The sequence below is a fragment of the Oryzias latipes genome, chromosome 8, assembly GCF_053564925.1.
Source record: "Oryzias latipes strain Hd-rR chromosome 8, Olatipes_Hd-rR_3.1".
In the NCBI taxonomy this organism is placed as follows: domain Eukaryota; kingdom Metazoa; phylum Chordata; class Actinopteri; order Beloniformes; family Adrianichthyidae; genus Oryzias; species Oryzias latipes.
In genome coordinates, this window is record NC_136244.1 from 21784101 (window position 1) to 21800034 (window position 15934).

Here is a 15934-nt window from a genome sequence, read left to right on the forward strand (position 1 = left end):
GCCATCCTGCCTCTGCCCAAAAGCAGCTAGGCAGACTCCCGTGACCCCAGAAGGGATTCTAAAATTAAATGGATGAATGGAGAGTAAATAGAAGACTGCACTGTAATGGTTTGGAAGAGTTGCCTCTTCTTTTTTTAATGTTCATGGCTGCTCCCCAAGTCTGCACGTTCAGTACCAAGCCTTAAATGGCTTGGTCCGGGGAAAACTGTTTTTAACTTGGATAGTGTGTAAACAAAAGAACATCAGGAAGCACGGGTAGACTTACTGTACGCCAACAGTCCTGCCCACAACTCAAAAGTGAATTTTTAATCAACTCCTGCCGCTCTGGAGAAACTATGTCCTCGAAAACAAGGGTTTTTTTGGTTAAAAACAGCATAATTACAATTAAAAGATCACTGGGAATGCTTTGATATTGATCAAATGATGATTGGAGTGGGTCTTTAGGGCCAATATGAAAAAAGTTAACTCATTTGTCCCATGAAAAAACTACGGCTGTTGTCAAGCACGGCAGTGGAGCGGTAATCATAGGGGTTTGTTTAGCTGTAATGCAACTTCCTGTTTAACTCTGCAAGTGTCTTCTGAAGTCAAACAGAAAAGCCTAACGCAAATTGGTGGTGCCACAAAAAGCAGGTCCACCAATCTATGCAAAAAGGGAAGATTTGAACGACTGGAGCTGCAGACTTTCAGACAGACTTAAATACTGTAGAAGAAAACAAACAGGAACGCTAAAATGTCTGCAGATTTTCATAGAAAATAAATGTTTATAAACAGAGTGGAGCAAAATTCTACCACACTTAGTTACTGATAACTTAAAGGAACATTAAATTACAAAATACTAAACTACAACCAGCTGGATAAATTTACTATATTTGGCCATTTTGAGAATCTGTCATTTTGGTACGTAACACTTCCATTCCTCTGTTATAACACATTGATGTCATATTAAAACAGAAATAATTGCTTTCGTAGTAAAATTTAGAAGAAAAAAAAAAAATAGTACAAAGAGGAAGATTCTATGAATGTCAACATGTCAATTGTACTTTGTGTTAAATAAATGGAATTGAAATGTATAACAAAAATCTACAATACTTGTGTTTTTTTAAACTATTTTTTAAATAAATTCTCTCACTTATAAAATCACTGCATTGTACAACAGCACCACCAAGAGGATTGACGACTCCATGACCGTGCACTGATCCAGAAAGGTTAGTTTGTCATAACATTTCAAACGCCATAAAAAAATGAATTTATACTAGTATTGTCATGTACATATACATGTGTGCAAATTAAACAAATCATTGAACTCTAATTTCTTACTAAAGAAGTATTTTAGTATCTTCTCTGAGGATTTTAGCACTTTTTCTTTAATTATTGTTAAAGAAAATATTTTTTCCATACTGTATGAATTGTTTCAGCTTTAAAATAGGAATAATTTGATGATATATACGTCAAATTTAAAAAAGAAAAAACACCAACAGCAACGTCTACCAGCCTTTCCCATTTAATTCATGAATAAATGCTTGATTGATTGAATGGTAAACATGCGCCGACAAATCACTGCCACTTCTCATAGCTCCCTTTAAATAGCAAGGTCACAAATGCAGCACTTGAAAGGAAGATGATATGGATATGACCGTTTGTTATAGAATATGCACATATTCATCCACACACACAGATTCCCCTCATTTTTCTACAGAAAACACAACCTAAGAGGTTTCTATGACAACAAACATGAAGTTTATTTGTGTTGGGGCACAAAAAGAAAATGCCCGACGTTCAGACTAACGGAGCTTTAATGCGTTTAAGCTTAATAGTGCTGCGTTTAAGGTCATTGTGCGGCCTTCATTTGGGGTTATTTAGACTAAACACGTGAGCTTCACAAATAAGACATATAAAGAACAAGAAGGATGCAGCATGAAGTTCACTAAATGAATCTGCCCTTATTTTCATTTTATGGTTAGCAAACGCCTTTCTTACCCAGATATAAACTGAAATTCTGTTTTGACAAAATATATAATATAAACAAAGAAATAAATTTCAGGAAATAGACTGAATTATGGGAGTCAAACCAGCTCTCACTGGAAGTCGGGAAGTCATTTTGCTATGGCAACGCTGGGACAGGTGGAAACATTGATGCACACAAAAACCAATGAAAACAATTCCAACTACAGAACAGAACAGAATTTGGAGACTAAAGACATTCACAGAAAAAAAGAAAAAGTGATTTCATTCTTCAAATCTTCCGTCCAGGATACTTTCAAATGTGAAAGGGAGGAATTTGAAACCTTGACCACCATAAAACTTGTTTTGAAACTCCACCCTGGAAAACAGAAAGGAAACACAGTCAGGAAATCTAAAAAATGATGATAATCTGGTGGTTGGATCCCCAAATAAGTCAATCAGCTGTTTTGTTTACAGCTTCTTTAACTACTCCTCAATAGGTTTACAACTAATCTAATAATTAATTAATCTATATTATTGATTAATGGTTTGTCTGCACTTTAACAGATAAAAGATTTCCTCTTTTCAAACTATTTAAAGCATAACATTTAAATTTCTCACCCACGCTATGCATTGTGGTCTGTAAACAACAATCTAGTGAGCGTCGCTCTATGCTGGTTTTTCCCAGAGCCTTCTGGGAAATTTCCAGGGTACTAGATTTTGGAACTGTGGATTCGGACACGCCAAAAAAAAAATGGTAAACCCTTTCTAGAGCACTAAGTAGTAGGTGGTGGATAATTAAACAAAAACAATTCCCTCTGCAATCATAAACATTTAGAATGATTTACTGACATTATGAACTGTTTGAATATTTTCTATACTTTTCATAGAATTTCTCTTCATCTGGTCTTTACCAGCCCCGAGGATAAAAACAGGAAAGGATGCGGACAGCAGGCGGCGCTGCTGCTCTAAAGTTTGCAATTCTGTTTCCACAAAAGTTCTCAGAAATGAGAACCTTGATCTTTAAACCCACCAAGTCTAAGTTATGATCAGATGTAGGTTTGGGGAAAGCAGCCCCCAGTTTAGGCTGAGATTGGGCAGACAGTCATGACAATAATAATGCATAAATACATCAACTTCCTCTCTGACAGATAAGCAAATGTAAACAAATTTTGTTTGCATTAACTAAACAAAAGACTTTGATTAAATTCAATCTACCTTCAGGCTGCGTAAACAGAATAAAACTGTTCTATTATTTGACTGTGATTAGTAAATGGCGTTTAATAAATGAACGCCACATTAGCAACAGTTAACCAGAGCAGCCTGGGGCTAAACTCACCAGTGCAGTCGGAGTGCGTGCAGGAAGGCCGACAGACCCTCCATAATGAGAAGAATGGCCACAGTGAGAACAGCAAAGAAAAAAAAGATGAGGGCCAGCAGGATGAAGCCTCCGAAGCTTCTAGAAGAAAGGCCAATGCGCATCACCATCGACCACAGCACCTCCGACAGCTCTGTGGAGGACCACACATTTCCCGTTGGCAGCGCGTCACATTTACGCTAACCGTAGCGTCCTCTGCGGTTGGTGAGCCTTACGTGCGTGAGCCAAACTGAGCGCCCAAAGCCTCAGATAGGAAGCCGTGTTGGAGATGCAGCCCAGGCAGTACTCGATGGTGTGAATGGCCTGATGCACCGCCACATCCGTGAAGTTAAACTGCTGGTAAACAGAACTGCACGTCACCACGGGCAACATGAGGAGGGAGAACTCTGCTTTATGGTGCGGGCCTATCCATTGGAGTGATTCATGGGGAAATCATTAGCCAACGTGGATCACCAACTTCACCAGAATAACATTTTCCACCCTTCAACCCGTAAAATCAGCTGCTCTGCTAAAGCATCGTGAATGCAGCACCAACAGGCCTTCTGGCCTGCCTGAATACACGCCCTCTTTCAAAAGGGAACACCAGGAACACACCAACTACATCGTCACAGACATACCCACGCACAGCTAAGAGCACCGCTGACAGGGGGAAGGGGCAGGAAAAGACAACTACACATGCATTTTGACAGGGAGGGGTATCTTGCAGTGTGAGCTCCTGTCCTACCTCTTCCTCTTCATGCTCCTTGAAAGCAGGTGACAAAAGGCAAGTCTTGATTAATGACACACATGGACAAACATTAATAAAACAGGAGAGTAACAAGAGAAAACAGTTATGCATTTATAGGAAACAGGGTAAGAGGGCAGTCTAAGAGAAATCTCCATTCACACAGAGAGCAACATCCAGTTATCTGTACTGTCTTGTTTTTATGATGACAATAAAAAGAATTAAAACTTTTAAATTTGAACTGTTTTACTAATTTAGGCCTGCATCTATTTTTAATGTTGCCATGGCGACAATACTAACGCTACAGTTTCCAATCATGACTTATTCAAAGCTGTAAAACGAATCCTTCCAGCTCACTTCAGCTGTTCCTGCTGCTCTGTTACCAACTACGAGAAGTTGCTGTCAGCCAACCGTGTGGGACGGCATCAGTGCTGGTCGTGTGTTTAGGTCCATGTTACCTCAGGGTCGTCCTCCGTCTGTGGGGCCAGATGGTCGTGCTGAATGATTCCCGCCTCGTCCTCAGTGGGACCATTGCTCACCCTGATTCCCCCAAAGTTCTGCGTACCCTGAAAAACAGGAGCGCAAGCGATAAAAGGGATACTATCATTGGTTGTAAATGAGAACTGGACTGAGTGACCTCCTCCATCCTCTCATTCCAAACAGGAAGTACCCCCTGGTTACAAGAAGCCAAAACCCCATAGACTTAACAGCTGTTACTCAGCCGTTAGAATTGTCAGAATATCCATTCTTGCTCTGATACTTTTTTTTCCGTAGCGCAAGTTATTCAAGTTATACACTGACCAATCAGATGCCTGAATGAAAGTAGGTGGTGACTCCTGGCCCTCACGTCAAACATTCACCCACTCCCATCAAGCTCACTTCTGATTGGACAGAGTGGACGCCATAGAAACAATAACTCAAGCTATGACACACCAGGTAAGCGATGCACATTCCTGAACGTGCTAAACGCGGGTTCACACTGGACAAGCAGGGAGGGGTTTCTTCTTTTTCCACTGTTTACTCAGAGGTTTGGTGCAAATATCGTGAATCTTGCTCCAGATTTCCTCTTTCACAGTTCTATTCTGCTATAGGAAAGATGTGGGGTCATACAATTCCAGTTGGGAACAAACCCTTATTTTTACTTTCTCCTCCATGATCAATTTTTAAATGGTTGGCACTTCTGTGAATTAAAAAGGATACCATCCATACGACACTACCCGACTGATCAAAGCTCAACCTGGTTTAACTTCCAACGCGTGTCCAATGGCCTCACGTTTGGTACGGAGAGCCTGACACCGATCATGGAAACTTGCATAGCGAAGCGTGAGCACAAAGGTTTTGAACGCAGAAGCCCAAGCTGAAAATTTAGACATGAAATTTAGAAGTGGTCGCTTGAACGCCATTGCCGAGGCCTTCAGACCAACTCACTGCTTACAGACGTCGTCTGAAACCAACATGGCGGCGTCCATAACACAAAAAAATGACGACTGATTTGACTTCATTTCATGAGAGCTGGAAGCTCTCATATTCACTCAGTCCAGTTCTCATATGCAGTCAGTGGACATGATTGATAAGTTTTACTCGGCATAGTCTTACCAAATGTTTCTGCCACAAATACTGTCTCCTCAGAACCAGAGTTTTTACGATTAACATACAGGGAACACACGCCAAGGCAATGATCACCAGAAATATCTGTAGACCCATCTGAAGAAAGAACAAGGACAGTTATTTTGATGCATTCACTGAAACCAAATCTTTGTGTCTTTAAGGAATCAGTGTCTCTGACCTGTCCCCTGTACAGAGGCTTGTTACTGGGGTCACTGTACTGGAAGAGGAACATGTTTATGAAGGCAATCAGGAGGCTTGGAGCGTCCTTGGAGGTGCGGGCATCAAAAGAAACCCATTTGAAGAAGATGAGAATGACCAAGTAACCAAACAGACAGGACATGAAGACTATCTCTGGGATGAACCCTAAATAGATATTTAGGGGCTTTTTGAAATACCTGCAGTGGAAAACAAGCAGCCACGTGGTTACCATCATAAACTGGAGCAATGCAAACATCTGATAGAACACAAAACCTACAGGTGGTTGAAAAGGCTGAGGGAGACTCCAAACAGCATGTGGATCACACCCAAGATTACTGACATCTTCATCTTGAAGGAATTCAAGAATGTCAGCTTATTGATGGAAATACTCCAAATCTACAAAAAGAAAGAAGAGTTTTCAACTTACCAGAACACAAAATCTGCTAATAGAATACAGTGGTTCCTTGCTCCTTGAGGGAGTCATGTTCTAAAAATAACCGGCGATAGACAACATCCACAAAGTAGTCAACTTGAATTATTTATTTTTTTTACAATAATTATAGATGTTTTTAAGTCAGATGTGAACATTCTTAGAATTTTCGCTCATTTTAACTCTCAAAGATGAAACCTTTGCAGAAAAATAAAGCCAGTATTATAGAACGAAAATAAAGATTTGATCGGGACTGAAGAATTATTCAACACTGCAAGCTGAAGGCGAAGAGCAAACACGGCACGGAGGAGATCGACTGACGATGTCGAAAGCCGGTCGGAGTCAGTAAAAGAGGTCATTTTTGTGCCCTTATGCCTTTTATTAATGACCATTTCCAAATGTGCACAGTTAGTATTACCTTAGTATCATTTGCGTTACTGGTAACATTCATCAGGAGCTCTAATAGATTTTCTCTTAAAGCTCCACAGTCTCAGCTCCATCTCGCAATTGCAGCGCTGCTACCATAAATATCAAATATCCAGCACTTAAAATCAAGTGACGGCTGAATTGACCACGGAAATGCAAACGGCGGATCACTTGACTGCAGAGAAACAAACCAAATGACTTCATGACTTGTTTTAGGTGAACTTTAGAGATCCTTAGTGACGCCGGCCAAAAGCAGAGCTGCAATGTCTTTGGAGGCAATATAAAACTTATTAAGCTCACATAATATAATTTTCAAGAAACCGACTCTGGAAAGGTACCCTGTGCCCGCTTAGTTTCCCGTGTGCACCACTTGGTTTTTCTTGTGTGCATGAGAAACCAGTCCTACTTGTTTTTTTTCTCTCTACTTCTATGTCCCTTTAAGGGCTCCATAGAAAACAATGTGCTGTAAAAATGAAAACAGAAAAAAACCAAGTGAGACTGCAAAAGTTGAATCGCAATATAGCGAGAGACCACTGCAAATTAAATCAGTGGTTTCCACAAACTGACTGTAATTTTAGTTCTATAATAACAAATAATTCAAGATAATAAGGAGAATCCTTACAGGATCGATGCCGATGGGGTACGGTCCCTTAAACACTCCATCTACTGCCGGGTCCAACTGCAATACGTGGTTTTCAGACAGTGTAGTAAACCTGAAGACGACAGGAACTGGTGATTTTCTCCCTTTAATTCTCAACACAGGCAGCAATGGTTTATTCCAGACTGTGTAAACATTAGATTAGGAAAAAACAGATTCTTCAAACTCACGACCAGTTGGCGCCTCGTTCACCAAACATGGGTCTGACGCTCCAACCAGAGCCAAAGATGTTCAGGGCCTTTGAGAAGCAGTCATTGTAGATAAGGCCGGTGTACATGGAGAAGATTCCCATGAGCAGAATGATGTAGCGCCCAGCGAACACCATGGTGAAAATCTGCCAAGCAGAGGATTAAAAGATGATGTTACAGGAAACAAACGGTCTGAGAGAAGTGCTCTGTGGAGCTGATCCAACTCAAATCTGTAACATTTCTGAGAGGCTGGGAGAACTTTACATCCGTCTTCATCCTCACCATGAGATCCATACCTCATTATCATTCTTCTGCGCCATGAGCCTGCTCTCTCTCAACACAAGGTACAGAGCAGCGGCGGTCATGAGAGCCCCGTGGCCCAGGTCCCCAAACATGACAGCAAATAGGAAGGGGAAGGTGATGATGGTATATGGTGCTGGAGACAAGGAGGCAGATGAGAGACCATGGAGACAAACGTGGAAAAATGAGAGAAAATCGACCAACGGGGGGGGGGGATGATGCCCTTTCAGAGGGTAATCCATTTTTAAACAAAAACAGTGTGTTCCAGGAGGCCTCTGTTTACAGACGGTGATGTAATGACAGACAACAACGAAAGCAAAAACGGAACAAAAGGCTGTGACGCACTAACCTGGGTTGATCTCGCGGTAGCTGCCGATTCCATAGGCATCAACGATGTTTTGAAAGCCTGAGGTGAATTTGTTGGTCTTGTTGTATGTGGGTGGCGTCTGTTTGGTCTGCATGCTGTTGAGGATGGAAGGCACAGTGGAGCCACTCTTCTCCTAAAGTGAAGAATATAGAAGAAAAGCATTTGAGAGAAGAATCGTGATGACCTTAAATAGACTAAAAACATTATTAAGTCATATATTTGACAATTCTGCTAAAAAAAAGAAGCATACAAATAAAAAATGAGAACATTTAAGCTGTTTTTCCATTTTATCACATGGAAGTTTTTTGAACAAAAAATCAAAGTAATTTTCAATTCTCGTATGAAAATTCAATTTCTAATTTCAAAATACATTTTGAAATTTAGAATCATTCCTATTCAATCTTACATTTTTTTTAAATAACTTAAAAAACAAAATTAACTGCATTTTCAATTATTGTGGTTTTTTGTGCCATAATTCACATAAAGTATTTTTGAAATATTCGATTCAATATAAATAAATGACTTTTTACTTCCTAGTTTGTTTCAAATTCATTTTAAAGCATTTAAAAATCTATTGCATTGTAATTTGCATTGATGTTTAGGAGTCAAAGTTCAAAAGCAATTGCAAAACATCAAATTGAAAAGATTGGTTGTGAAATCAACATCAATGTTGCTATGAAAGATTTATTTTTATTGGAATTTAGGACTTTTTTTGGAGGGGGGGGGGTTTAGAAAATAAAATTAAAAATAAAAAACTTAAACATTCTGATTGCGAGCTGCCAGAAAACATGGCCGCTCCTCTACTTACGGTCCCCCTGCGCAGAGCAAACTGGATGGAGTCCATGTCCGACACCGGACACCAGACCTCGGCGATCAGACATTTCTGAGTGACGTCTATGTTACAGAGGTTGAGGGTGTGGTAGATGGCCTTCATCTTCCTCACTTTGATGAACCAAACTCTCACTGTTTTAGCTGCTGCCTGCAGGACTCTCTGCCTGTGATCCTCCGTCTGGTTCAACACCTTTGGAAACAAAAGAAAACTAAATAGTAATAAAGTTTACATTTGTTGTGGACACTAAGAGATTTTTCAATTTGCATAATAATTGTAAAAATACCTAAAATAAGTTTGGGCAACATATTAGCACTCCCCGTTTATTGAGTAGTTGTCGTTTTTTATGATTTTCTCGAAGGAGACGTTTAAAAAATATTGGCAGATCAAAATCAGTGAAGAATCTAAAGAAAGCAATCTATTATTCAAACCACAAATTTGATTATCTAAGAAATAGTTGAATTAATTGACAGGGACCTACACAGTAGGAAGCAGTTTTTTTCTCCAATATGTGCAGTGGCATGTTGTTATAATTAGTCATTCATCAGATGGTTTTAGCTTTAAGCGACTCACAAACCCAGCCCTCCTATAGATTGAAGCCAGCTTGTGTTTCGGTCATTTGCTCCAGATCGCAACTGTCGTCACTAAAATCCAACCAGACTTAGCAGTTTGCAGAAAACAGTTGAGCTACAACTAAAAGATTATTATTTCACTTCCCATGAACCTAAAATCCTTTCTGCACATCTTTAAATATACACATTGATCAAATATGTCAAATTGTGGAATTTTAAAATCCTCAAGCTTGACTGACAGAGTCACTGCTGTTTCTCCTGTTATGCTGCTTTACGATGTGTGGTTATAGGAAAGCCACATGATCAGCTGCATGCTATCCGCCCACAGCTACGCACCCAAAACTTTATATTCCTTCACATAAAAGCTACTCCGTCCGTCAGTCAGGTCACAAACTCGACTCACAAAACGCACAACTCTGCCTCCACTAGCAGTGGAGTTTCCTTGACAGAGTGCTGCATGCAGAGCAGAGAGGAGGGCTTTGGAGGGGAGCTTTTTAACTGATGGGAACTGAGGGAAAGTGTCTGCAAAGCTTAAAAAGTGAATGCATCTGATATGCAAAAATCTGAACGATAAAGAAAGATGTGACACCGCATTCATGATTTAAATGTGTTACGCACTTTTTAAAAACAAAATGAGAAAAAAATGAAACTAAGATGGATTTAGAAACTAGGAAATAAAAATTCAACTAAAGTGAGTGTTTTAAATGGGTCGTTTAATAGTAAACATTAAAAAATTTTGTTTGTTTTACCATCTGCAGGTCATCGATGCGAGCGTTCACTCCTGCCAGCATCTCCTTCCTCTCCTGGGGGGTTTCTGGACACGGGTACAGTGTTGCTCTAAATCTAAGGACAGATTAAAAATAATTTAAATGATAACTTTTAATTTGAACATTTTACAGAGCTTGTAGGCACTTACCCCTCACAGATTTTCTTGACCCGGTTCTTCAGTTGGTCTCCTTGGAAAAAGATGATGAAGACAGACTTGTGGACCTGGTCTCCCTGTGAAAAAAAACAACATTCAGATGTAAAGAAAAACGATGCCAACACCATCGATATCAATAGTTCTGGGTGCTTTTGCAGTCAGAACTGACGGTGGTTGGGTCCTCCAGAGGATCTTCGATGTCTGCCTGCCGTAGGAACACATTTCCTCTGCAAACTCTCCACAGCATCCTCTCAAATGTTGGGATCCGTTCCCTTCCAATGACTCCTGCCACAAACCTTTGACAGGAAAAGAAAACGCCAAATGTATACGTGTTCAATAAAACGCTGTAGAAGATGGAAGTCCGGCTCACCCTAATCTTTGTGGAGCTGCTCTGATGGGCTCATTGGGATCCAGAAAAGTGGAAGACTCCTCAAGTAAACTGGGATCCTCCATCTGGATAAAGAATAAATCACAGTCGACCACATTTATGAACATTATCATTGCGGAAGCGGAATAACAGCACGTACACACGTACAATGTCAACAAAACTCTTTTATGACAGAAACCCTCCATCTTCAGGAAACAGCTGAACAGAAGCTCGTTTGGCTAAATCATTTCCCACAATCAAGCTCATAACATCTTGTAAAAAAATGACCCAACAAAAGGAGCTGAGCAGGGTTCACTTGAGGATTCAGTGAAGTGCGACTGAGCAAAGGTGGACATGGGAGTTCTACAAAAACCTAAAGATGGAGGAAAGGTTTTTTTTAAATGTGTTCTTGTGGCATTTGTCTGAGGATGGGGGGCATTTAGTAAGAAAAACAAGCTTAAAATTGCATTTCTGAGTATTAATTTATTCAAATAATTGTGAATCAAGAGCAAATGAAAAAATGCTGCTTAAAAAAAAATAGCTTGTTTGTGACTGAAAACAAGCTCTCTGCTCTCCTCTACAGAGGGGAAGGGGGGCGGGGTTGCACTGCAACAGTGGTACTGCCAACAACTCAGTGGCAAATTTCTAAAGAACTGCTGCCGCTCTGCAGAGACAATGTACTAGAAAACAAGTTTGGTTTTTTTGGGCTAAAAACCTCATAATTATAATTTAAAAATACACTTTTAAAATAGATCAAAAGATGATCGAAATGGGTCTTTAAAGAAAACCAAATGTGAACTGGCAAATGTGAATGAAGAGTAAGAATGCCTTCTGCCAAATCAGGCGGGAGAAAGTTGATATGAGACAGTAGAGAAGCTAAAAAAGGAAATGACAAACACAGGAAACAAGAGAAAATGCAGGAAAAGTCTGGTCATTAAACCAGGAGTTCATGGATTTCTGGGTAACCCTTACTAACCTTCTACATCACAAATGGTCTGCCCCTGAGTCACAACCACGTAATCCTCACAAATGCAAGTTTACTACTACATGTCCTCCATCATGAGAAAAATCCCACAAGAACAAGTTAAAACCACATTTTCATCAGAGTGGGTTTTTAAACAAACCTGCATGACAGAAAGAAAACTGGTTTGTAAAGTCATGCAGTTGCTTGTGCACTAAAACTACAAGAAAGTGGCTTGTATAAGTCCAAAGTAGAGTTTACAAAAAAAAAAGTATCAGAAGTCTGCAGAAAGCCAACCTCGTCAAAAAACTGCTGAGTCCGACGCAAAATGTGCTTCAGCTCGGTCAGTTCCAGGAAGTTCTTCTTCAGCGCCTCTTGGTTTGTGTTGATTTCTTTCAGCTCATTCTCCAGCTTCTCAAAAGTCGCCTACGAGGATTTCAAAATGAGAAATAAATGTCAGGGGATGTTCAGAAGAAGCACAGCTGTACTGTTGGGAGTTAAAAGAGTCACCTCCAGGTCGATCATGTCTCTGGGAAAAGGGACTTCCGGGTTCTCTCCTGTGTCGAGAATTGCGAGGTTTGCCTTCTTAATTTCCTTTTCGACAAATCCTGTAAAGAGGAAGTGTCAATTTCAAAGAACAGCGTCCACAACAGTGTTGTAGGCGTGTGTCGCTGTGTAAACACGCCGTTTCACTCACTCAGTTTACGGTCCATCTCCTCGCATCGCCGCACTTCATTCACAAACTTCCGTTGGAACACATTTACGTCAGGATTTAACTGCAAATGATAAAAACATACAAACATTAGGCTAAAAAAAGGAACCTTTATTTATTTATTTATTTATTTATATATTACATGTTCTATTATTTAATCTGGGCCAAGGTTGAAGCAGGATCATGTAATAATCACATGAATAAGCCATCACCGCCGAAAAATTTTCCTTTTTTTTCTTTAAAAAACAAACAAAAAAAACACATGTTCACGAGGACAAAGCTAGCCTTGGGACAAGTCAGGAGTAAGCTCTCCCATGCTAGGAATGTTCTGCTGTGAGCACATGATGCACGAGGGCATGCACCGTCTCCGGGGCATGGCTGATGCAGCCGATTTCTTTCATAGGGCCATTTCCACACGCATTTAAGAGCAAGGCTGAACTTACATCGCGGAACTGAACCATCCCGATCTCTCCCAGCTCGCTGACACAACAGTAGGCAGCCTCTGACTGCAGGAAGAGCTGAGCCAGCGTCATCTCTTCACTTCTGAAGAGCTGTCCCATGTTGCTGATGGCCGTGGGGGCTCTGCACCCTTAAAACCAGCGAGGAGCTGCAAATATTAGACGTGAATAATGTTAGGTTAAAGTCATACTGTGCGTGACCCAAAGGCCGTACGCACCAACATGAGAAAACCATTGCACTAATCATATATGTGCTAGTTTTGCACTGGGGTGAAAAGTGGTCATTAGATTTCATTTTTAAAAGTTGAATCTGTTCTTTTTTTTTATGTTCTACTGCTCATATAATCCTAAAGTTTTCAGACAATGCAGATTTATTGGAGCTCTTTTGATAAAGTCTTTTAGCTCCTAATGTTCAGATTTTCTGAATGCCAAAGAGCTAAGCAGCAGCATATCCTCCAACTGTGAAATCACCACAGACTTAATCTAAGGATTACAAGACAGCATGTGACCTGCCTCTATAGTAAGCCCTACCAACCAACGGAGGAAAAGAACAGTTCCTTATCGACGTGGACAAGTGTTACCAGTCAGTGACAGCACTTCTAGTTTCATTCACCGCAAAACCCTTTTGAAAGAGCCACTGTAAGCCGCTCAGGACCTCCCCTGAAGCTCACAACAGTCAGAAAGGCGGGTTAGCAAAGTTCTCCGAACGGGAGGATCCCTGACGTTCCAGGGATCGATACACACAGGGGCTCGCGCGCTCATTTACAACCCTATTTTACCAACTGACACTGCGAACAACACTGGTTCCATTTCGCCCTACGTTCTACTCTTCCACCTATCTAATAAACACAATTAAAAAGGAATGTTATGGGCTAATACAAGTTTAGCACACCTGTTGACTAGCTAATTGATGACCATTACGGTCGAATTCAACCGACTTCCCTACCGTTCAGATAAACTCGTAAATCCTCTCGTCTGTGCGTCACCAAACGTTTTTTTCCTCAGAAGGTTTGATGTTGAGGTCGGTTCCTTGAGGGATTCAGCCTGGCACCGTCATTTCAAAGCGGAAGTGTCCCAGTAAGAAGAATTGACTGACCCTTTCGCGAGTCACGTGATCACAAAACTACTTTCCATTGGCTCCCTGTTTTGTTGCTTGCAGGTCCTAATTTATAGTCTTTTAATCTGAAACACAGAACCGGAACTGTTGTCACGAATAGTTCGATAACTCTGTAAAGCTAATGCTAAAATCCTATTTGATTCCTTTATGTTGTGTTTTGTAATTTAATATTCTGTTCAATAAAAAAAAAAAAAACAATGAAAAAAAATGCTAAAATCAAATTCGTCAAAAAATATACAACTTTGCTGTCTCTCCTAAACATTGTCTTATTTTATTTTTGCTTAAGAACAACTGCACCCTCATTTAAAAAATATACAAGTTTGAGGAGAACGTTGCTTTTGCGGCCTCTTGTGATGAAAATAGTATAAAACTTTTTTTAACTGTCATTTGAGACATTTTAGACAACTTTGAAACGTTCTTTACCATTTTAAAACAAATATTTTAACTATAAGCTAACCAATAAAGTTCTCTTTTGCAGACTTAAATAACTTGTAAAGCTATACTACCTCTAGTGGTGACACATAGTTACTACATTACATGGTCCTAAAACTTTCTTTTTAAATTATGAAAACTTAAATGGACGCAGCAGTTTATATTGTTTATAAGCACCAAATAAATCTAGGCTTACCAAAGTTTTAGGACAGATTCGATTAATTTACAAACAATCCAAAAAGTTTTAAGAAGCTGCTAAAAACCTTTTTTATTTTTCAGTTGTGTTTTTCTTTGTCATTATCATCACTTTTATTTTAATGTAGTACAATTTGCTTACAGTGAACAATAATATGCAATTATTTTGGTTTATTTTTATTATTTTCTTATTTCAAGGTTATTTGAGATATTTAATAAAACTGTTTGTGTCGTTTGAGTACTTTATTTTGAAGGTCCACACAGGAAAACTAAACGTAAACGAGGTTTTTATTAAATGTTTTCAACTTCACCACCAGGTGGCAGCAAATACTAATTCTTAATTTTACAAATTTAGGAACAAATTTTTATTTATTTACCTTATAAATTAACTTTAATATCAGTTTCCTTATATTTCTGTAACTTCTGCTAAATTTTCCACGATGCTTGTTTTATTAATAAACCTTTTTAGATGGAAACACATTTTCACATTTCACATTTTTAGCCAAAATAATAAAAATCTATGTTGTTTTCAAGGACATTGTTTCATCAGAAATTCACCTCTGAGTTGTGGGCAGTTCTGTTGGCGTGGAGAAACCCCGCCCCCTTTCCTTCTCCGTTCCAGAGCAAAGTGGGGATCTTGTAGCCCGCCCTGGGTATTTCCTACATCACAAATAAAATCTTTTTTAATTCATGATTCACAATGATTTGAATTAAAAAATATTTAGAAATGCAATTTTGAGCTTTGATTTATGTCGTCCATCATCAGAAAAATCCCATAAGAACATGTTAAAAACACCAAAAACACTCTTTTCTGTGGAGAACATGTTGAAGCCTAGCTTTAAACAATAACAGTTTACTTAAATTTCACAAAGATAAAAAATAGACCAATATAATGCAATTAAGAATACAATTTTAAAAATGAGGTCCTTGTTTTCTAGAGTAAAATTTTCATGCACTAAATAAACGCACATTTGAACATAAACTTTGACCTTTTGATTATGTGATTGCACAAGGTAATTTTTTTTTTAATCATGAACAGTTTGAGCCTCCATATTATTTCCCCTTTGTTGACAAAATTTGCATAGTAGCGTCCTCTAGTGGTTATGACGGCAACTAACTGAGCATTAATGAAGGATGAAATTTTTTTCTGA

The 15934-nt window shown here is 39.3% G+C and overlaps 1 protein-coding gene across 7 annotated transcripts; it reads right to left on the minus strand.

Moving 5' to 3' along the window:
- Positions 1-1485: 1485 nt before the first annotated feature.
- On the minus strand, positions 1486-14226 carry atp6v0a1a (ATPase H+ transporting V0 subunit a1a). Of its 7 annotated transcripts, none has more exons than XM_011477953.4 (22): positions 13986-14226; positions 13025-13188; positions 12567-12645; positions 12380-12477; positions 12167-12295; positions 10912-10994; positions 10711-10837; positions 10536-10618; positions 10369-10462; positions 9027-9239; positions 8201-8351; positions 7848-7987; positions 7534-7697; positions 7328-7418; positions 6127-6245; positions 5830-6046; positions 5640-5747; positions 4502-4609; positions 4044-4061; positions 3535-3655; positions 3281-3452; positions 1486-2320 (listed from the first exon to the last, which is right to left on the minus strand). In XM_011477953.4, the coding sequence occupies exons 2-22, from the start codon at positions 13139-13141 to the stop codon at positions 2227-2229; spliced, it is 2526 nt and encodes an 841-aa protein (XP_011476255.1). In that variant the 5' UTR covers positions 13142-13188; positions 13986-14226; the 3' UTR covers positions 1486-2226. The 7 variants fall into 7 exon arrangements, with proteins under 7 accessions (XP_011476255.1, XP_011476254.1, XP_011476253.1 ...); XM_011477952.4 differs by having other exon boundaries at positions 3535-3652; positions 4044-4088; XM_011477951.4 differs by having other exon boundaries at positions 4044-4088.
- Positions 14227-15934: the final 1708 nt, after the last annotated feature.